The 23,535-nt window shown below is 43.9% G+C and overlaps 1 protein-coding gene across 2 annotated transcripts in view; it reads left to right on the forward strand.

The window, feature by feature from the left end:
- The first annotated feature begins 1,613 nt into the window (after positions 1-1,613).
- SLC38A1 (solute carrier family 38 member 1) overlaps positions 1,614-23,535 on the forward strand; it is a 69,159-nt gene continuing 47,237 nt past the window's right edge. The window contains exons 1-3 of one of the 2 annotated variants that reach the window (XM_019419125.2): positions 1,614-1,932; positions 14,554-14,668; positions 18,370-18,583. In XM_019419125.2, coding sequence (XP_019274670.1) covers positions 18,462-18,583 — 122 coding nt within the window. In that variant the 5' untranslated portion in view covers positions 1,614-1,932; positions 14,554-14,668; positions 18,370-18,461. Of the gene's footprint in view, positions 1,933-2,158; positions 2,270-14,553; positions 14,669-18,369; positions 18,584-23,535 lie in introns of those variants that run through there. The other variant, XM_019419124.2, reaches the window with a different exon arrangement.

Here is a 23,535-nt window from a genome sequence, read left to right on the forward strand (position 1 = left end):
TGAAACTGGCAAATAAGTTAATCAAAGGATGAGCTTGAGATCATATGCTCTCCGAACAAATATTGGTGAATATACCTTCTGTCCCATACGGTAAAGATTTCAAGAGACTTATAGAACCATGCTCACAGTTTAACCTACCTTGCCTATTCGGATTTCTTTCCTTATTTATCAGAATTATTTTGCCAGGCAAGATGCACACACTATTTGAAATTAGTAAGTCCATACTAAATTAGCTTCCTGTAGGAAAGAAATCAACTTTTTGAGGACCTGTAGAACATTACTATGATGTGGGTACAATTAACCCTCTGTTAACAAGTTGGGAAAACAGGGCTAGGACAAAAGTGAGGCCTGGGAGGGCAGCACTGTCAGAGGCAGAATTTGAACACAGGTCCATGGGAGGTAAGCGACCATCATTCTGCCCCCTTCTGTTTGCACTGCATTTTCAATTTCTCGGGTTTATGCAAGAACATTACCTTCGAAATAGGGTTCTCAGGAGGCTACTGCTAAATTAACGAAACCCATTTACTGCCGCTCGAAAGGAAAAAGGATTTTAGTTGTCAAGAGTCTGAAATTTGGTTGTCTTCTCACTTTTCCAGCAGTGATTAAAAAATAAAAAATAAAAAAGTGATAGCCACTCCACTACTATAAGGGCGTATTCAGTCTGCCCGGTTGAAACGCTCCAGGTAGATTAATTTCTGAATTATGATTCACCTTCCCTTTCCTGTTTTGATGGAACACGGAGACTGAACGATTCCTGTCAATAAAAAGCTCGAGTTTCCACCCCGCAACTTCGCTCTATAATGACAGCCTAATTGGCTGGGACGCAGGTGGGATTTCCTGTCGCCATTTTAAGGAAACACAACTCCCCTGCAGGGAAGTGCCCAGTTAAAAGGGTCTGTGTCTGAAACAAAGAGGAAGCAAAAGAAAGGGAAACTGGACGAATTGCCCACTCCCCTGCATCCTGATCCCTCGCTCCCCACTGCCCCTGAATTAAGAGCGCCCCTTCGCGCCCAGGCAGGTGCGCGTTGGGAGCTCGGCAAATCTATGGGGTCGCGTCACACCCAGACCCCCAAACACAGCGCGAAAGCACAGGTCTCAGGGAAGGCTGGCTAGGTCTGCGGGTGCTGGATCCGGAAGAGGGGAGGCACCTCCCACCGCGGGGTGGGACAAAGGGTTTCTAAAGGTGCCCTTGCTGCCCCTCACCCCCGTCCCCAGCCGATCCGGCCCGTCTCGGTGCGGTCCCCCGAGCCAACACACCGCTCCATCGCCACCCGCAGCTCCAGACGCTGCCAGCCGCCTGCAGGGCTGCGCGCGGACCAGCCACTCCCGCGGCCATCCTCACGCTGCGCCCTTCCCACAATGCAACTCCCCTGGCTCCCTCGGCCCATCTGCGCTCTGGCGTACCCCGAAATGCTGCCCCCTAACACAGCCCTCCTCCGCCGGCGCCCTCTTAGCCGCCCCCACTTCCATTCCCAAGGGCTCCGCGTCTCCAGCCGGCCCCGCAGCAGGGTTCTGGGCCCGCCGCCAGGCCCCAGGGGGTCGTGGGGCAGGTGTCCAGGCTGCACGCCGCCTCCGCTCCCGGTGCCGCCGTCAATGCGCCCGGCACACGCACGCCCCGCAACCCCTCCCTCGCCCCTTCCCCGATGCTCGGTCTCCGCCAGTCGCAGTCGCTGCATCCTCTGAGAGCGGCAAGAGGGAGGTCGCCAGGCGCGGCCGCCAGCGGAGACACCATGTGACGGGCACCGCTCAGTGACACGCAGCTTTAGTTAAAGAGCGGGCGCGCGGGAGGGGAGGCGGCGGGACGCGGGACGCGGAGGAATGGCCTGACTTTCCCCCTTTAAACCATCACGAGCCATGGATGCGCAAAGGCGACGCGCCCCCCAGTAGGAGAATGACTGCGATTCGAGACCCTCCGCGCCCTAGCGTGTGGATGTAAGTGCGAGGCTGGCGAGCAGAGTGTGGGTGGGGGTTGGCGGTGGGGGGAGACTCTGATGCAATCGGCCCAGAAAGGAGGAGGAGAGCCAGAGAGCGCGGGCTGGGGTGGCCACGCCGCTCTGCCTGAAGGTCGCCGGGAACCTCCGCCCTTCACCTTCCTCGGAAATCCGCCACGCCACGCCAAGCTTCCCCGCCCAGCCCTCGCTGACGGAGGCCACCTTTTCCCGGCCGAGACAGCCAGACCTTGATACAAAGGACATCACACGGCCGGGGGGGAATCCCGGAAGGGCGGACACCTGGTCTCCTTTGGCCACTTTTCCCTTTATTGCCCGAGGTAAGGCGATTTTGCTTTTCTAGGGGAGCTTGAGGGAGCGGCGGCGGGAAGGAAAGGGATGTTTTAGATGCGAGAGAGGCGGTAACGTACAAGGCACCCATGCGGGCATGGAAGGAATGAGTGTGCGGCTCTACCGGATGCGTTCGGATTTTGCTTTTAGGAAAAGTCCAGGTCCTCTGTTCTTTCAGACGCACTCGACAGCGTAAGGAGGCGCAGGGGCCTCTGATTTCACCTTTGCGTGAGCTGTGGCTTACTTTTTGGGTCTGTTTTCATAGCGGGAGAGTGTGGCTCCAGATCTAGTTATCTAGTTAAACGATACGAGGGGTCAGGGACCACGCGGGTCTGGGGCGGGGGGGGGGGGGGGGGAGGAGTATAGCGGGCGTGAGGGCGCTGCTGCGTACGCGAGAAGTGCTCGAATCCTGGACTTTTGGGGGGAATTTCCTGCGTCCGCTTGGCCCAGAGGAGGGCAGGTGATGCCCCCGGGGGTATGCGTGCGTCCGGCTGGGGCTGGAGGCCTCGGCGCCGCGGGGAACCGAGCCGCCGAGCGCGAGTAAACAGGAGCACGTTTGCAGTCTCTCCTCCAGGTCTGCCTCTCTCTGTAGGGAGACTAGAGTAGGAGGATGCGGGGGGAAGGTTACTAAAGGATGCCGGCGGTGATTCACTGCCCTTTCCCGCCCCGAAGAGGTGCTTTCTTAAATGAAGAAGGGGAGAAAGAGAAGTGATGTTCTGAGAGCTGGATTCCGCTGGCGAACAAAAGGCCACCGCTCGCGCGGGGCCCGGGCGCGGACTGCCCTCGCCTCCTCTCCTCCCGCCTCCCCCCCAGTCCCCGGCACCTAGCTCGCGTTCCTAAATGTTGCCACAAAAGGCCTTTGAACTCGCCGCGTCGGTGCCGGAAGGAAAGCGCTCCTCGGTCCTAATGCACGCCCTGGGCGCCCGTTCCCCCCCCCCCCCCCCCAACTAATCCGCCTCCCTAGCGTCGAACTGCTCAGCACCCACTGCGACCCCACAGGTTACGGGGCTGCATGGGCGCTGCTTCCCTGCGGAATCGCCCGCCCCCTGGGTTTGGGGTGAACTGTAATCAGGGTGTACGGGAGCCTATGGCGGCAAAAGGAATTTCGCGGTCACAGCGTCACCGCATTTCGGGATGCCTTTCACAGGCTGTCTGGGGCTTGAGAAGGTGGTGCTACAGTTGAGAGTCCTTTGTGTCTCGCTCTGCGGCGCGGACCCGGTTTTTATAGCACTGCTTCTCCGGTGGAAACCTTAGAGCCGCCAGGATCACGTACTTTCTCTGACGAATCCGTGGCGATGTTAGGTAGTTAAGAGTGAAAAAGACCCCCAGCACTAAGAAACGGTATTTATTTACACGCAAATGGGGATTTGACATCTCTGCAGTGAAGTTTAAAATTTTTCTTTTTTTTTTTTTTTTAACATAAGGGGGAGGAGAGAATAAATGTATGGTTTGCAGACTGCGGGGCACAGCGAGGCTGTAATTGTCACCTTGATAGAAGAAACTGTGCGGCAACTCGTGCTTTTTCTGACGTCAGAGGAACAACGGAAATAAAACCTGAGCTAGGTGACCGGCCGGCCTCATTCTTAAACATCTCACGCGGGGTGGGTTGAAAGCTATGTGAAACAGTCCAGCTGGGGCACCGACCGGTTGTGGGTCCCAACTTCAAAACGGGTTTTACTCTTCAGAGTGGCTTCAATTCTCGGCATCTAGGAGGCTTGCCTAGTTTGGTTTGAGGTCTTGAAACCTTGATGAGGTTTATTTACTCTCCCCACCCCCCAGCACATTCAATAAATATATCGTACTGAGGACTTAACTATTTGTAACTGTATAAAGTTCCTGCTTCTGTGGGGGAAACATACAATAAACGCACATATAATGAATTTCAGATCTTTGTTAGCGCATTGAAGAAGTAAAACAGGATCACATGATAGGGATGGGTGCTTGAAATAGATAACCCTCTAGCGGGGCCTGTGTGGGAGGGTGACATTTGTCCAGAGACTAGGAGGCCAGGCATCTGGCTATCTAGTTTTATATTTTCCTCCCTCCTGGTGATAGTTGAGGACAAAAACCAATCTTACTCACTGTTGTTCCCCTAGTGCCCAGCACAGAGCAGCAGCTTAATAAATGCCTCTTGGATTGAGACCTTAGCCACCTCCTTCATTTCTTTATGCTACTGGTGACCATCCCTTCCTTTTTCTATCTCATTTGTTCCCTTTTCTCCCAAGTTTAAATATGAGAGGTTTTTTTTTCTTCCTTTCTTTAAATTCTGCTTCCCTTTCTTTAAAAAAAAGGTTTTTTTAATGTTTGTTTATTTTTGAGGGAGAGGGAGTGACAGAGCGTGAGTGGGGGAGGGGCAGAGAGAGAGGGAGACACAGAATCTGAAGCAGGCTCCAGGCTCCCAGCTGTCAGCACAGAGCCTGACGCAGGGCTCGAACTCACGAACTGTGAGATCTTGACCTGAGCTGAAGTTGGATGCCCAACCAACTGAGCCAACTAGGCTCCCCTGCTTCTCCTTCTTTCTTACCGTCTCCCTACTTCTCACCCACTCCCCTATCCCCTGGGTTACGAGGCCCTTGCAAATGCCTCTCCAACCTGTCTTCTCATCTCCATTCCCACTTGCCCAAGTTCAGGTTCCTGTCACCTGACCTAGACATGGCAATTCGAGTAGTGTGTTGGGATATGAGGACCATGAAACAGATGTGGAGGTGCCCTGAAGAAACCAGTGCTTCGTGGAAGTGCGACGCGTGGTTAAGAGTGAAGCAGGGAATGAATGAGGTGTTAACAGCTTTCTGGTTGCTCTCTTCCAGTACCAAGCTCTGCTCCCCTAATTCAGTCTCCACATTTCCATGAGATCTGTATTTCTAAAACTCAGTTTGCTTTCCTAATGACTTTGCTTCTAAAAACTTTCAGGGGGTTCTTGGGGCGCCTGGGTGGTTCAGTCGGTTGAGCGTCCGACCTCGGCTCAGGTCATGATCTCGCGGTCCGTGAGTTCGAGCCCCGCGTCAGGCTCTGGGCTGATGGCTCGGAGCCTGGAGCCTGCTTCTGATTCTGTGTCTCCCTCTCTCTCTCTGCCCCTCCCCCGTTCATGCTCTGTCTCTCTCTGTCTCAAAAATAAATAAAACGTTAAAAAAAAATAACAAAAAAAAAACCTTCAGGGGGTTCCCATTGCCTAAAATCAGTCTCAATTCCTTGGCTGGACACTCAGGACCCTCCATGATCTGACTCCTTGAATCTTTCCCTCTCTTTCTCTCAGTTCACCCAATGCTCTTCCTGTTGCTTTTCTGCTTCAATATCGGTGTTGATTGTGGACTGGAATGCCTACTAAAATCCTACGTATCTGTGAAGGCCTAGCCCAAATGCCACTTCTCTGCCCTTTCAAATAAGTGTTCACTGATCATCTCTTAGCATTTCCTTTTACTTTTTACGTAGGATTTATCTTTTACTTCTTGCACTTTTGTCACTCCCGGTGATGGAAGGTAGGGGGATGAGGCCAGAGGCTTTGAGTCAGATACGAATTCCAGATCCCAACGTATTGGGCAGCTTGTTTAGCATCTCTAAACTTCAGGGTTTCTGCCTTGTTTTCTGTTTGTTAAATGGGAATGAAGAGAATGACAATGGTGGTGGTAGTGGTACCCATCCCATTGAGTTAGCCTGACGATGTAGTTAAGATAACGGGTATGAAGTGCTTGGCACCATGTTAGTGTTGCGTATGTATTGAATTAAAAGGGACTTTCGGTTTGTCATCTATCAGAGGTGCTGGGAAAGTTGATCAGCAAAGCTCCCCTTACCTCTGAAATTGTGTGCATAGTTAATCATTCAAAATGCTTTTCTCAAAATAATACCTTAATGGAAACTCTGAGAGGGGATGTGGGGGTGGGGGGAAGGGTGCGTGTAGAAGTAAGCACTTTCAAAATCACATCATAGACTTCAGAAAAAGACACCTTGGACCACTGACCCTAGACTGAGGCTTTTAAAAACGTTGTTATACTTATTTCTGAAATCGGACCACATTATAGTCACTGACTTTCTAGTGCCCGCCTATGTGTTAGGGTTACCTACTGAGAGTGAAGGAATTTGGTGATCACAAAGGCACTATGTTTTGGGGAAATTTAGCGAGCACCAAGTTCACAATCCAGGAACTCTGCCTCAAGTAAAGTTACAATGTGTCTTTGCCAATTAACTAGCTGGGCACACTTGGGCAAATCATTTAACGTTTTTATGCCTCATTTTCTCATCTCTCCAATGCTAGTAATAGTTTTTGAGCTCCCTGACTCGCAGAGTTATGAAGATAACAATGAAAATATTGCTGAGGAAACCCTTGAACAAGTTAAAAGATCTATTCAAGATGTCATCCAAGATGACCAGTTATCTGGAGTTAAATGTGCTGCTAATCCACCGCTTTAGGGGATGAGTTAGATTAGTGATTCTCAACTCTGGTTTCATATTAGACCTACTTGGGGTCTTTGAAAAGCTACCAGTGAATGCCCAGATTCCATTTCTAGATCTTTAGATTTAGTTGACCTGGGGTGGAGCCCAGATTTAGGAGCTTTTTAAAAACACCAAGGATGATTCTAATCACAGTGGCTTAGATTTTATTTTATTAATTTTTTTTTTTTTTTTTTTTTTTTTTTTATTTTAGAGAGAGAGAATGCATGCGCGAGCAGGGGAGGGACAGAGGGGAGAGAGACAAAATCTTAAGCAGGCTCCATGATCCTCGCAAGCTTGACGCAAAGCTTGATCCCACGACCCTGGGGTCGTGACCTGAGCCCAAATCAAAGGTCAGATGCTCAACTGACTGAGTTGACTGAGTGGCTTAGATTTTAAAGCAAACAAAACAAAGTCAGAAATCAAATGAAGACCTCCGTATGTTGCTTGATAAAGTCTAAGTAATGCAGAATTGTGAGCTTGACTGACTTTTTCCCTGACTTGACTAACCCAACCAGTTTTGACATCATGGGACCATAGCCTTAGGTTACAATTTACAACCTGAATTTTCCCAGGCACAAAATCCTGTCCAGTGATACAGCCAGGGCCACACATAAAAGATTAAATGTGTGGATCTCAGTTTCCATGTTTTAGGAGTGATGAAGAAGATTGGAAAAGAAAGAGACAATGGAAAGGAAAAGGAAAGGGATAGGTTCTGACCCAGGTATAGGAGGAAGAGGCTCTGAGCAGGAGAGACAGGACAGAGTGCAGAGAAAAAGTTGTGTTTCATTGATGGGACTCATTTTGTTGAGGTTGTACACTGGTGACTATAAAGCCAAATAAAGTCTGTGAGTACATTTTGTGTGACCTACACTTTCTCTTAAAATTGTTTGGAATTAGTTGTCAGTATTTAAACATCAGATTTTCACTTAAAATCTGCATCTGTTGGAAAAAAAAAAAAAAAAAAGGGACAATCTGGCTTATTCCCACTGAACTAGATAGGGTACATTTTCTCCGGTTCCTTATGCCAGTCTGTCTTGCCCATTTTCTCGTGGACCTGGGCACTGTTTGCATTTGCAACCGTTGGTCTGCATCTGTAGACCTTAGTACTGGCTGCACGTTACACTCTCCTGGAAGCATTTAAAATATCCATGCTTGATCCTACCCTAGACCAATTAATCAGAAACTGGTGTGTGTTAGGTTATTAAAAAAAAAAAAAAAAAAAAACTCCCAAGGTGATTCCTCTCTGTCTAGAACTGACAACTTCTAGCCTAAGTCACCTATTCAGAAGATTTGTCCACAAGCCCATTTCTTATCTCTGAAAGCGATCCATTAAGAAACATTATAGAATCATAAATTCAGGGGGGTTTAAAACTGGAGGAGATCTTTGAGAGAGCATCAGTTAATGTGATCTTCCTATTTTAAAGTGAGAAAACAGGCCTAGAGGGAAGAAAAACTTGTCCAAGGATTATTACATCATTTGGTATTAGGGAATAGTGTGTTTTCCATTTTCTATTTTCATGTAAAGGCATATTTGTAAATTTTTTTTTCTTTTACAAATGATCCTTTTTACATGTACCACTTTGTGATGCTTTAAAATTCTCCTTATTTCTATTATTTCTTGAGTATTTTTGTTGGGAGCTAGCTGTCATAGCTTAGCTAAGCCTTAATAACAAAGAAAATCCCATCCAGTGTTTTAGTTCAACCGTAATCAAAAATATCATTAGAGCAAAAATATACATGTGCAAAGAAAGAGAATTTTCTCAAAGGCTGAACTATTGCAGGTTGCTTTCAACTGTGTGTTTTTAGGAATTACTTACATCTATGAATTTTCAGTAGATGAGGAAGATTTTTTTAAATGTTTATTTATTTGTTTTAAGAGAGAGAGAGAATACACGTGTGGAGGAAGGGTAGAGAGGGAGAGAGAATCCCAAGCAGGCTCTGTGCTGTCAGCATGGAGTCCACTCGGGGCTTGATCTCCATGACCTGAGCAGAGATCAAGAGTCTGATGTTAACCTACTGAGCCACCCAGGAACCCATTGAGGAAGATTTTTAATTTTGTGGTATACACACTGGTCAGATACACTCGCTGTTCTCATTAAATTAAGTTTCAAGTGGATTTTTTTTAATGTAACATACAGTTTGTCCTCTTAAATTTACAGTTAAATACAGAGACTTCATTGACTTCTGAAGTTTATCAGTATTTTCTGTCTTAGAGAAATCACAGTAGTTTCAAAACATCTGAATGTGGATTAGGTTAATTCCCGGACATCATAGGCTGGGCATTTTGATAACAGACATTTGAAAGAGCATATAGGAACCAGAACAGAAGAGGAATTCTGGGAGCCATGAGAGCAAGGGTTGGGATACTGTGAACAAGGTAGGATGCACAGAGGTCAACCTGTTATTTTGTTTTCCTGAGAAAGTGTGTTTGTGGGGATCACTGATACATTATCTGCAGACAGATGATCATAGCTTGCTTTTTAAATTTAGTTATCATTATTATTGTTAACATATTTGCTGCTACCATGTGCTAGGGGAGCTGTGAGGCTTATGGTCCCTGCCTCAAGGAGTTGAGATTATAATTAGGAAGGATGATAGAATGCAAGAAGACTATTAAGATATATAAGAATCCTTGTGTAAGCCAATGAGTAATCTATACAAAAGTCCTGAAAGAATTCATCACAGGTAAACAATCTGTCGTGGGTTGGTCATGGGAAAAAGATATCACAGAGAAGGTTGGTTTGAAATTAAAAAGAAAAAAAAAGCATGAAAGTCAACAAGCTGGGCTTTGAAAGAAATGTTGTCCTTAAGTAAGCATGGGCTTCACGGGAAGGGGGAAGGAAGCATGTTCAGGGCCAAAGGAATGGTGTGAACAAAGCAGAAGACTGCGTACAACTAGATCCGTGGTGGGGAATGGAAAGTTCAGGAGGAACATCACAGGAGAGAAAATTAAAAAGATTGTTATGAGCAATCCGTGTTGCATTGTAAGGGTCCAGAGATTAGACTTCATCCTGTAGACATTGGGAAGTTACAGTTGGCAAGAGGGGAAGAGAAGTGGGCCAGAACGTGTGTCTGCAGCAGGGAGAGGGTAGAGTCAGCAGGTAGCACGGAGGCACTGAACTCTGCAAGTTAGGATTGTGGGTGGAGAGGAATGAGGGGCAGAGAGGATGGGGGCACGTATGAAAGAATGTTGATGGGGGCTGGTGACTGATTAGATACTCAGCAGCATTAAAGTAATACCCAGACTCCAAGTCTGAGTGATGAGGAGAGGGAACGTTATCTTTAACAGGAATAGGACAGCTGATGCGTGAGGTCAGTGATGTGTTCAGCTCGGCATGCAGAGTTTGAGGTAATGGCAAACATCCACGTGGAGAAGTCCAGCGGGCAGCTGGAGTCTACAAAGAACTTGTGGAAATTTTTCTGAGCAGGAAGGAGCCTGAGAGATCCACTTTCCCTCCAGCCTTCTCATTTTACAGATGAAGAAACATGTGATGTTAAGTGACTCGATCATTATCAAGTAGTATTTACAAGGGAGATCCTATTGCGTAATGCAAAGGAATGCTAGTTTTATAAGATGAAAAAGACTGGGGAAAGAAATCGGAAAGATGCCTTTGTGGGATGAAGCCTGACACTACGAGCTTGAAACCTTAAGAAGGAAAGAATTTGGAGCGTGTGCCTGAAGAGCTACCCCTCTTCCCGCATAAGGGAGGAGTGAGGGGGCTGGTAAAGGAGGCCTGGAGGCAGTGCTCCGGAGCATGTTGGAGGAGGTCAGGAAGCAGTGCTCCCTGTTGTGGAAGGACTTGAGGAAAATGAGGACTGAGACAAGGCCACTTGCCTTGACTAGAAGTCATAGCAGTGGTAGCAAGCATAGTCACAGTAGCCTGTAGGCACCAGGCCAGGTACTGGTGTATGTGCTGCCCATGTGCCCAATAGTGGAATCTCCTTTTTTTTTTTTTTAAATTTTAAGTTTACTTATTTATTTTGAGAGAGACAGTGTGAGCTGGGGAGGGGAAGAGAGAGAGAGAGAGAGAGAGAGAGAGAGAATCCCAAGCAGGCTCTGCACGCTCAGCACAGAGCCCGATGTGGGCCCCGAACTCATGAAGTGAGATCATGACCTGAGCCTAAACCGAGAGTTGGACACTCAATTGACTGAGCCACCCAGGCACCGCCCCCCCCCTCGCCGATCATGGAATCTTTATAACGACCGAATGAGGTGGGTATTCCACGTCTCCTGTTTGCAGATGAAGAAACTGAGGCAAAGAGAAAACCTCCTTGCCCAGGGTCCACAGCTCCTAATTGGTAGAGCCAGAATTTGCCACTTGAGTGTGGTTTCAGGGGAGTGATGAAGACAGGAGCAAGTTGTTCAGACTGTTGGCAGTAAAGGGGGTGGGGGTGGTATTTCAAGGTTATAGACAAAGTCACTTCCCAGATATGGAGCTGAGAGTAACTGGCGGAAGTCAGGGAAACCGGCGGAGAGGAAGTGGTGATTCAAAGTGCTGGCACGGCTGAGGCCACTTGCACTTGGTTAAGACGTGAGTCTTGAGTAAGAAAGAGAGAAAACATCTACAGTTTGAGATTGCTTACTGGCTCCCAGCCTGTTCACTACCAAAAGGCACTTGTGTTATTCCCCATGGTCCAAAGATCACAGATTTTCAAAGATTCTATCAGTTTTAAGCTTTTCTTTTTTTAAATTTTTTAAAAACATTTATTCATTTTTGAGAGACAAAGAGATACGGAGTGCGAGCAAGGGAGGGGCAGAGAGAGAGGGAGATACAGAATCTGAAGCAGGCTCCAGGCTCTGAGCTATCAGCACAGAGCCCGACATGGGCTCGAACCCACAAACCATGAGATCATGACCTGAGCTGAAGTTGGACGCTTAACCAACTGAGCCACCCAGGCACCCCTTTAAGCTTTTGTTTTAATTGAAATGTAATTTATATGAGATACAATATCTAGATCTTAAGGATACCGTTTAATGAGTTTTGACTATAACCTTAATATATGAATTTATTTCCTATTTTTGTTATTCAAAGAAACATAAAATTGCCAGTTAGAATTTAGGATCATCACACCAAGTTAATGCAATCTAGTTAAAAGCAAGGATACCTGACATTTAGTCAACCTGTTTGGCATGTTTGAGGCCTTTTGAGATACACAAAAGCAGCTCATGGGTTCGCATTATTACCAGCTAAGAGCCAGGTGATCCAAGGATCCCAGGTGGGTAAACTGGCTCAGGCCCGGGAAGAGACGGCAGGAGGAAGAGGACCATCACTGGTCCGAAGGCCTAACACTCTCTCAAAACTACCGGCCCAGTTATTATAATTGATTCTCAGGAGTTGAACTAGGAAAGGTTTGATCTTACTAGTTTTTCAGAATAATAATAATAAAAAAAAAAACAAGAGGGATTCATAACAATTTTAGAATTAAGTATGTGTGACCAGACATGTAGTGATATTAAGGAATTATTGTTAGTTTTTAGGTTTGATAGTGATCTGTTGGTATTGTTTTATAAAAGCATTCTTTCACAAATATGTGCTAAAATATTTTACAGATGATATGATATCAGAATGCTTTAAAATAATTCTATGTGATGGTGGGGGTAAAACTTCAGTAAGATTGGCCTGACCTGATAATTGTTGAAGTTGGTACATGAGGGTTCATTATTCTATTCTGTCTACTATTCTGTATATGTATTTAGAAGTTCCCATCATAAAAGTTTGAAAGGGGGGAAATAAAAATAAGAATATCAATTAGGGTTTAGTTGCATGTTGCATAGGAAGAGATCTTCCTATGTATGTTAAGTGAGAGAGATTTAATACAGACAACTAAATACCTGTAAGATTGTTAGAAGAGATGGCAGATGGCCTGAGGCTGGGTCTTTAGAAATAATTACCAGAATACCACCACTTAAAAACAGTCTGCTAAGGGAACTGCTACTTGTGCCTCTGTCACGAAGGCAGGAAACCATGAAGCCAGTTTCTTATTGTCTCAACTGCGTGCTCCGGGAACACATTGCTTGAGCCACATCCAATGATCAGGAATCCATAGCCACACTGTTGGCTCCAGAACTCTCTGCTGCACCTGTTAGAATTGTACCAGCAGAATGGATGCCATCAACTTTCCATCACCTACAGAACTAGACTAGAAAGAAGTAGGAGCAAATATTGAGCAGGATCCACCACAAAGTACATGAGCAATTGAAATTGTATTTATCCCTAAAAGTGATTTTGGACATTGTTTAAGTTATAGTATATTCTTTGGTTTGGTTTTCTTTCAGTTGGCTTTTACCAAACCTGTAAAACTTCTACTACTTAAGAATATGTACCTTGCTCCCTTTACTCTAGGTAGGTTCATGTAAATGGTCACTCAGGGCTGTTCTGTGTACATTTGGCCTGTGTTGTTCCCAGTACAAGCAATGCCTTCCCAACCCCCTGGTCTAAATCCACCTGTTTTTAGACATTGTTCAAGTTCTAACTCTTTGTAAAACCTTAGCAATTTCTCCAGGCAACCATTTATTTTCCTTCCTTCCTTCCTTCCTTCCTTGCTTCCTTCCTTCCTTCCTTCTTCCCTCCCTCCCTCCCTCTCGCCCTCCCTCCCTCTCTCCTTCCGTCCCTCCCTTCATACCTGTCTCCTTCCCTCCTTCCCTTCCTTCCCACCTTCCCATCTCCCTTCTTCCTTCCTTCCTTCCTTCCTTCCTTCCTTCCTTCTTTCCTTCCTTCTTCCTTCTCTCCGTCCCTCCCTCCCTCCCTTCCTTCTTCCTTCTCTCCATCCCTCCCTCCTTTCCTCCCTTCCTTCCTTCCTCCCTTCCTTCCTTCCTCTCTCCTCTCTTTCTTGCCGCCTTCCTTCCCTCCCACTCTCTCACTCTCCCTTTCCTCCCTCCCTCCCTCCCTCCCTCCCTTCCTTCCTCCCTTCCTCCCTCCCTCTCTCCCTCCCTTCCTTCCTTCCTTCTTCCCTCCCTTCTTTCCTTCCTTCCTTCCTTCCTTCTTTCCTTCCTTCCTTCCTTCCTTCCTTCTGTACATTGGTATGTTTGTATATCTCTGAAATCTTTCTGGATTTTTTCTTTATTCTGCCGTATAGTTTGGTCTCTATCATGCAGATATTTTATAGTAAACTGTCACTTTATATGGGATGGCCTTGCTTGCTTAAACAGGGTCAAAGCAATGTAAGGCCAGACAAGTTTTTCTGTAGATCTTCTCCTTTGATATATAACACTATGAAGAATAGAGAATAAGTTTATGTATTTTATGTTGGTACTATTAGTAAAATGTACTAATAAGCATACCAAGATCATGCTTGCTTAAGAGTACCTCACAAGATTGTGGTAAAGGATAAAAGATGTTCTGTGCTGAGTACATTTTAATTTATAAGCTATTATAAAAGTTGAGAGATAGTAATTATGGTTGGGCTAACATCATGATCTTCACACAATGATCCTATTAGGTCTCTTAATTAATTGTATGTGATCTGATAATCAGCTCTGTATTTCAGTGAAACTGTAATTTTTTGCTTCTTGAGCTCAACTTGCACTTCCTGCCTCTGTGCCATTGACCATGTTCTCCTTTACTGAGATGTCTCAGCTCAGGCCCCATCTCTAGTCAGTCACTTGTCTGTCAAGCAGTGTGACTGTCCAGCAGTAAAGGTTGGATGTCAGTTTATCGCACAGTCAAGCAGATAAGCAAGCATTTGCAGTAATGGTGTAGGCCCGTGTTCACTTTCTCGACATAACTCAGGATAGGAGATCATATCTTGTTAAGTGAAAAAATACGTTTTAAAAACTCTGGTACAATTTCCATGTTTGTAAATGTATACCTATTTTTTATTTATATTCATTCTTTTCATTTCACAGGTATTTATTGAGTGCCTGCTGTATGCCAGGCACTGTATCTATGTGCATAGAAAAGCCCTGGAAGGTCATACTCCTGTATATGTACAGTGATCGTCTCTGTTTGCTGAGATACGAGGTGACTTTTTTCTTTTTACTTGTGTTACAGACATGTATTTTCTAATTTTTCTATAAAGGTTTATATTATTGGTTAATAAGGAAGTAATGTTTTTAAAAAAACATTTCTATTCTCCAAAATGCCTATAATGTAATGCTACATGAAGAAAAGTAGGTTAAAAAGAGTCTAAAATCCCAATGTTAATAAAAGAGAAAAAGGAGGAGAGGGAGCTAGAGAGGGAAAAAGAAAAAGAAGGAAAGGGGAATAAAAAAGAAGAAAAGAAGAGAGGAAACACACCAGTATCTAACAGTGGCCCAATTTTGGATGGTGGGATTTCCTTTTTTTTTTTAATGTTATTTTAAGTTTATTTTTATTTATTTTGAGAGAGAGTTAGAGGGCAAGGCGAGGAGCAGAGAGGGATATAGAGAGCAGAGGAGGGGCAGAGAGAGATCAGCACAGAGGGGCTTGAACTCACAAGCCTGTGAGATCATGACCTGAGCCGAAATCAAGAGTTGGATGCTCAACCCACTGAGTCACTCAGGCTCCCCCGCAGGTGGGATTTCTTTTGCAAGTTCTGTTCTAAAGATTATACAGTGAGTATGTATTAGTTTTAGAATCAGTAAAAAAAAAATTCTTTTTCAAGAGGCAGTCCAAATGTGACTTTTCTACAAAGCTGCCTCAGATCCCTGAATTTGACCTTTTTCAACCTTTTAAATTCCTTAATCATCTAGCCTCAATAAATAAACTGAATAGAGAGTAATTTCTAAATGTGACCTCAGCCTTGGTGAGAGGTGTCACTAACTTTGTTAATTTACCCCATTTTCCAGTTTTCATTTTCAAGAACAAGTTAGATTTCAGATAGGTTATTTCATAACAATAAAAATTTATTCTAAAAAAAAAAAAGAAAGAAAGGAGATTAAGACACAGACAACACACAGACAGTGGGAAGACCACGTGAGGACACAGAGAGAAGGCAGCTGGCCAGAAGCCATGGACAAAGGCCTCAGGAGAAACCAAACTTGCTGACACCTTAATCTTGGACTTCTGGTCTCCAGAACTGTGAAAAAATATTTTCTCTTTAAGCCAAAGGGTGGGGGGGAAATTAATTCTGTGTGATTAACTTTGTACTGGGATTTGCCTAATACATATTTTCGTGGCCAGGACTTCCTCTAGTCTTTTTATTCTTTTGCTTTTATGCCCATTTATTAAATGATTTGTATACACACATGCACACACGCACACACATATATATATTGATATGAAAGTTGAAATTCAAACAGGAGACTTTAGATCTATTATCAGTCCATCTTTCCTGTCCCCAGAAAATTTTTGTCCAGTGTCCTATTTTCTACCAATTTGGAGAGAGAAAAGGACTCAACCCAAATTGGAAACGCCATCCAGTGAATCAACTTTCTACCAGCCCTGTAGTGTCACTTCAGTATCTGAATCGGTATCACTTCATGTCACTTCAGACTCTGAGGAAGTTGTACAGGAGACAGCTAGTGTGGCAAGACTCCTGGGAAGTGCCCAGTCTAGCCCATCCGTGCAGCTTTCGTTAAGGCGGTCAGCAAGTAAGAGCACATGTTAACGCACTTCAGCTTTTATGAAGTGAAGGCAGTTGTAAACATTGCTGCTGTGTGAAGGCACAGAAAACAGAGAGGCCCTGTTGCTAGCTGGCTAGAAGAATCAGCCCTGAGCTGCCAGGTTTGCCTTAGCCCAGGAGACATGGCATTCAACTCTCCCTGTCCTGGCTTCCTGTTTTCCAGGAGAGGCCCTGCCCTGCAGGCAGGTGAGGCTCTCAAAACATGAGGCATTAGGAAATGTTTTCTTCCTTTTTTTTTTTTTTTTTTTTGAAGCCTACCTTCCCCAGTCTCACTGCTAGTGGGCAGTGAGAGTGTCTTCACAAGCAGAGGACAAAGATGTCCCCCTCTCTCTGGGGGTGTGGGAGGAAGCTCCAGGCCCCCACTCCGGGGTCCATTTACCCTGGCCCCATGGATCCCCATCCATGCCTGGTGTCTAAGGTTCTCCCCATCCTTTTGGGGGTCTAGGCTCAAGAGGACAGGTGCAAAGGGGAACAGAAGGTCCCCAGCACTGGGGGAATCTCCCTGCTGGAAGTTGTAAAGGATTCTGGAGCCAGGAAAGTTTCATTCTAGATGTGAGTCTGCATGAACAAACGGGAATACTGTGTGGCCTGGTTGTGGGAAAGAGAAGAAGAAAATTTCTAAAAAAGGTATCATTCTAAGGTACTTTCTATGGGTCCTGAAAATTTTATCAATTCGCAAAATGCTTCTTGGGATATACTAGGATGCTTAGCTGGGCACATTAGAGTTTTGACCCTTTATTTTTTTTAAGTTTATTTACTTATTTTGAGAGAGAGTATGTGTGTGAGTGGGGAGGGGCAGAGAGAGAGGGAGAGACAGAGAATCCCAAGCAGGCTCCACATTGTCAACGCAGAGCCGGATGCAGGGCTCAAACCCACAAACCGCAAGATCATGACCTGAGCCAAAATCAAGAGCCAGATGCTGAACCAACTGAGCCACCTAGGAGCCCCTAGAGTTTTGACTCTTAACTAGGCTACCGTCATCTTACAGGATTCAGGATCAGACAAAATGTCATCCAAAAGGGTTTACCATTGGAGGTAAAAAGAACAAACTTATTGGCATTCTGCTTCATTCCATGGTCTCTGTCCCCTCACTGGGATGATCCTGCTGAGGCTCCTCTATGTGCATAGACCTGGCTTTTTAGGTTGCGTTTCTTTTTTTAATTTTTTTAACGTTTATTTATTTATTTTGAGAGAGAGCGTGAACAAGGGAGGGGCAGAGAGAGAGGGAGAGAGAGAATCCTAAGCGTAGAGCCCAACACAGGGCTTGACTCCGTGGACCACGAGATCATGACCTGAGCTGAAATCAAGAGTCGGCTGCATAACCGACTGAGCCACCCAGGCACTCTGCCATCTGCTTCTTAATTTGTGATGTTGTGTGTCTGAAACTCTTTTCCTTCTTCTACACCATTGAAATGTAAGTTCTGCTCATCCATGTGGGGGAGAATATGAACTCTGCAAGTCTTTCGTTTCTGGAGAGGAAATATAGTTTTAGGTGGATTAACCTAAATCCCCAGAGTATGAGTTTTTAATTCCCTAATTCCCTGACATGGAGTGATTTCATTGAAGAGATTGATTTAATCTCTCGCAGTTGATGGATAAAGTGTTTGCTAAATTTCAAAACACAGATTTGTCCTTTGCTGCTTGACCTCCAGGTTGGGTAGTTGATCCCTCATGATGCCATTTATTGAGGATTTGCATTGTTATTAAACTGGGATTGCTAAATCAGAGGTGCTTTTGTGTCTTTGTCGTCTGCACCCACGATGTGTGTGCCCTGTGATCAGATGCACTAAAATAACTGAGTCGCTTTCATTTTAAACACACTGTTTCATAAAAGGGCATCGGTATTGCCTGCAGCTGACATGGTGTTCCTATAAACGTGAACACAAAGATTACAGGACATGATTCACTCTGTAGTTGAGATGGAGAGAGATTTATGACAGGCATAAAATTTAGAGATAAGCCTCTATAACTAGATGTACAAAGATTGCTTTAATGCATTAGATAGCAAAATGTGTTAAATTATCGGTAAACTTTTTTTTTTTTTTTGCTTGTAATAGTTTATCTTTAATCAGTGGCGGTATTCATATGTTTAATAATGTTTTCTTGTGTTGTATTTTAGGGGTGTCAAGCTTCTATTTTTGCTGCTATCCCTTTGTAATACACTCAGAGCAGAATTTGGACTAATTTTTTGACCACAGATACTTTCTAAACATGATGCATTTCAAAAGTGGACTCGAATTAACAGAGTTGCAAAACATGACCGTGCCCGAAGATGATAACATTAGCAACGATTCCAATGACTTCACTGAAGTAGAAAATGGTCAGATAAATAGGTGAGTATTTTTCCACTAACACTTTCTATCCAATGAAAGAAATGTCTCTAAAATATTATTCTGGTTTTCAGTTTTTCCCTTGAATTATTCATTACTAAAGTTATGCTCCATTTGAAAATCTAATCTGAATTTCTTATGTGACATCTGTTGGGCATAGTATGCAATAGCAGATGAAACAAATAGGAAAGTAATTTATTCATCCTTTCAATTGAGTCTAATAAAAAAATATCAATACACTGGACCCCAACCAGCTCTAACTTTTCAAAGCTCTGTGCTTGTGAATTAGACAGACTACTGGAATTTTGCCGCATCCCGTATCTGAGTGTGTAACGCTCTCGTCTGCCCTCACCCACATACCAATCAACAATGGTCCACGTCTTATTTGCCAATGTTCCCATTTTAAAACTGCAAACACATTATTGCAAGCATCATTTATGACACAGCTTTTAAATAATAATAACAATGGGTTAGCCCCAGTGGCTCTCTGAGAAAATGTAGTAGAGAATTAGTACATGAAACAGAAAGAAAACAGAGCACGAGTGAGAGAAAGTAGGGAGGCAGATGGGAAGAGTCTGCCCTCAGAGTTCTCGGCCCCAGTTGTGACCTCAGCGTGTCCTTGCAGCTCTCGGGTCCTATGTTTCTTAAGTTAGAAGGGTAGGACCAGTGTCTTTTTTCTTTTTGGTTTGTTTATTTATTTATTTTGAGAGAGAGAGAGTGCAAGCAGTATAGAGGCAGAGAAAGAAGAGAGAATCTGTCAGCACAGGGCCTGACATAGGGCTCTAACCCATGAACTGTGAGATCATGACCTGAGCTGAGTGCAGACGCTTAACCAACTGAACCACCCAGGTGTCCCAGGACCAGTGTCTTTTTTAAAAAAGTGATCTGAGGCATTCTCTGACATACTGATTTTATAGCCAGCATATGTAGATCCCTTAGCAGGACGCTCTCCAGCTTGGGACTCAGTGTTGTGGTTTGCTTGAAGAATGCAGCCCTCCTAAAAGACCAGGGGAAGAGAGCAGAGTAGACACGACCCCTTATTAGAACACCACCGATCTACACATTTGGGGGGTGGGTGGTCAGAAGGAAATTGGGATCACCACCGATCTATACATTTGGGGGGTGGTTAGAAGGAAATTGGGATTGAGGAAAAGGAAAACATGTCAGCTCACCAGGCATCTTTGTGGAAAGTGTTTCTGGAAATCTGCTCTGTGTTCTGATACGGCGTACAGTTGGAAGTCCAGCAAAGGACTCAGCTGCCATCATTTACAAACTCAGAAATTCCAACCCTGCCTCGTCTCCCTTTTCCCTTCCTTAAATGTTCTTAGAGGTTAAGTCTGCAACCCAGACACTTCCTCGTTATTATCCAAGTTCACTGTGTTATGATGTTTCTTATTGTTGGATGCAAATTTGCTTCTTGCACCTCTTCTGAGTCATTATCAATAATAATTACCATTTCTTGAGCGCCAGGTGTTTTTACATATATTGCCATTTTTCCTTATAACCTCATGCAATGCATTCTTTTGCAAATAAGGATGGTTTAAAAATGCGTTTTACAAATAAGGAAACTCAGGCATCGAGAAATAAAGTAACTTGTCCAAGGGCACACGCAGGACTGTGAGAAATCCCTGTCGTTCTGCTCCTCTCCTGCTGCCTCTGACTATAATGCTGGGGCATTAGTGAAAAAGATCATCTTTACTGGTTTTATTTAACTCTACCAGTGCTATTTTAAGCTCTGTATACCTGGAGCGTCCCGCAGTCACTGCTGACCTCCACTTAATGGTGCATGGGATTCTAACCATTTCACAACTAGGACACTTTGGTTTGATAATGAAGCTTCATTCCCAAAGCAGTGCAAACCTGGAGGACCTTCAAGTGAGTCATTGATAATATTCAGTTTAGAATCTGAGCCAGATCTTTAAATGTTGTACTTACTAAACTGAAAATACTAAGTTTTTGAGGAGGTTACAGCTTGCAGTGACTGGAAATATCCATTCTCGCCTGTGGCTTGGGCACCTTGCCTGGGTGAGCTCACTTCCTCACAGGCTGTGACTCAGGCAGTAAGCAGCTACAGCGGGAGAGCTGGCTGGTGCTGACCGCTTGCTTTGTGGAATTTGGTTCCGCTGCTGCAAATACAGTGTGAGGCATTTCTTTCTTTAATATCCTCTCTTTCACTGACACAGTTCATGAATCTTGCTTCATTCCTGGCTCTAGGACAATTCAAATTAAAAACAGGATATGACAACGAGAAGCCAAAAAAAAAAAAAAAAAGGCAAATTAAAAACAAAAAAACAAAAAAGACACCCATCATGATTCCTGCAAAAGCTGTACCTAAATACCTTTCACACTTCTTGTGGCTTTTTCACATTGGTGAGAGGAAAGTAGGCTCAATTATATGAATCTAAGAGAGCCAACTCCCAAAGGAGTGAGTTTTTAGGTCACACTGCCTCTTTTTAGGAAGCTAGAGAGAATGTTGAAAACAAATGTTGGTCTTTCCTTACCTGGCATGTAACTGGTAACTTTGCCCAGAAACTCCCCACGAGGATACTATGAGAATCATCTTTTTTTGGGGCACCTGGTGGCTCAGTTGGTTAAGCATCTGACTCTTGGTTTTGGCACAGGTCATGATCTCATGGTTTCATGAGTTCAAGCCCTGCATCAGGCCCTGCATTGGCATTGAAGAGCCTGCTTGGGATTCTCTGTCTCCTCCCTCTCTCTGCGCATCCCCAGCTAGTACTGTCTTTGTCTCTCTCAAAAAATAAAAAAAATAAACTTAAAAAAAAAAAAAGACTAGTCTTTTTAAGTTTAGTTAAAAATAGAGTAGAGCCATTTTGGTATTAGGACACCTGCCCTTATTCCAGTTCATTTGTTTTCTTTCATGCCCTAATTTTTGGGTTGTAGTCATAGAAATCTATACCTGAAACAGCAAATCCTTTCAAAATGTCCACTAGACCAGTAGTGGTGATATTTTAACGTGCGTATGAAACACCTGGAAACCTTGTTAAAATGCAGATTCTGGTTCAGGAAGTCTGGGATGGGTCCTGACATTCTAATTTCCAGCTAGCTCCCAGGTGATGCCTGTATTGTTGATCCATGGATTACACTTTAGTAGTAGCAAGCTCAAACTTTCTAGGTGTAAGCTTAAGAGAAAGAGTCATCTTAATCATCTTTCTATTTCTTACACCTTGTAATGGTATGATATGGTATGATAATAGTGCATGGTACAGGGTGGATGTTACAAAATATCTGTTAAATGAGAGAGAGACAGACAAAGACACACACACACACACACACACACACACACACACACACAGAACAGTTAGTGCATGGTTTGGATTTAGACTTGTATTGAATCCTGGCTCCATCAATAGATGTTGTGTGGTCTGATGCTTCGAACCTTAGTGCCATCCCTGTGGGACAGGGATGATAATAATACCTTACCTCATGGGATCGTTGGGGAATATTAAATGCAATACTGTTATACTGTTTGTAGGTTAAAATTCAGGCTCTGCATTCAGCCAGCTCATATTCAAATCCTGGCTCAACAGTTTTAGTTGTTAGCAATGTGACTTCAGTCAAGTTACTTAATTTCTCTAAAATGGAGCTAATAATAGTACTAGCCCGTGTAATTATTGTGAAAACAGATGAGAAAACCCATGTAAAGTACTTGGCAGTGTCCAGCAATAGTAAGCCTTTTAGTATGAGAAAAGTATGTATCAATAACAGTGCAACCCTCTTTCTTTGGTAAGCACGTCTGTCTTCTCCACCCCAAGGAATAACAGCATTGCTTAAGGTTTTGCATGGTGGCCGGTTATTGTTACCTTAAAGCTGTTGAAATGTTAAAGTTGTCGAAATATTAGTAGATTATTCTGTGTCCATGCACATATTCATGTATTTTAATATCTATCTACTGCTGTTCTCATCTCGATGTAGAGTTAGTGTTGTTACGACCCTAGAAGCATCTAACAAAATTTGAGTGTCTTACTAAGATTTTTCTTAAAAGAATCTGGGACAACTCTTGTCACTATGCCCTGTACTAGCCTTTGTTTTGGTCCCTCTGTATCTTTCAGAATTTATGTACTAAATATGTATCGCTTGGAAGGACCCTTGAAAATTTAATTATCTTGTCTAAACCTTAGGGAAGGAGATTCTATAACTTCTTGAATTCAGTTTTCATGTCAGAAAATTCTTTCCTTTCTTTAATGGATCCTGTTCCAGTTAAAGTCTCCTTCCCCTCCTTTTTTTCTCTTTTCAGTAGAGTTTACCCATCAAGTAAGGCTTTGTTTACTTCTCAGTCTTCTCTTTATTTATTTTTAATTTTTCATTAATTTATTTTTTAATTCCAGTATAGTTAACATACAGTGTAATATTAGTTTCAGGCGTGCAATATAGTGATTCAACAATTGTATACATTTTGTACATTACTCAGTGTTCATCACAGTAAGTGCACTCTTTGATCCCAGTCCCCTATTTCCCCTATCCCCCCACCCACCTGCCCTCTGGTAACCATCAGTTTGTTCTTTATAGTTAAGAGTCTGTTTTTTTGTCTCTTTTTTTCTTTATTCATTTGTTTTGTTACTTAAATTCCACATATGAGTGAAATCATGGTATTTGTCTTTCAGTGACTGACATTGTACTTAGCATAATACCCTCTAGGTCCATTCATGTTGTTGTGAATGGCAAGATTTCATTCTTTTTTGTGGCTGAGAAATATTCCATTGTAGATATATACCACATTTTCTTTATCCATTCATCTGTGAATGGATACTGGGGTGGCTTCCATAATTTGGCTACTATAAATAATGCTGCAATAAACATAGGGGCGCATATATCTTTTCAAATTAGTGTTTTCATAATCTTGGGGTAAATACCTGGTAGTGGAATTACTGGATCATATGGTATTTCTATATTTAACTTTTTGAGGAACTTCTGTACTGTTTCCCACAGTGGCTGCA

This window comes from Panthera pardus, unplaced genomic scaffold (assembly GCF_024362965.1).
Source record: "Panthera pardus isolate Hobbes unplaced genomic scaffold, ASM2436296v1 HiC_scaffold_6, whole genome shotgun sequence".
Lineage (NCBI taxonomy): Eukaryota > Metazoa > Chordata > Mammalia > Carnivora > Felidae > Panthera > Panthera pardus.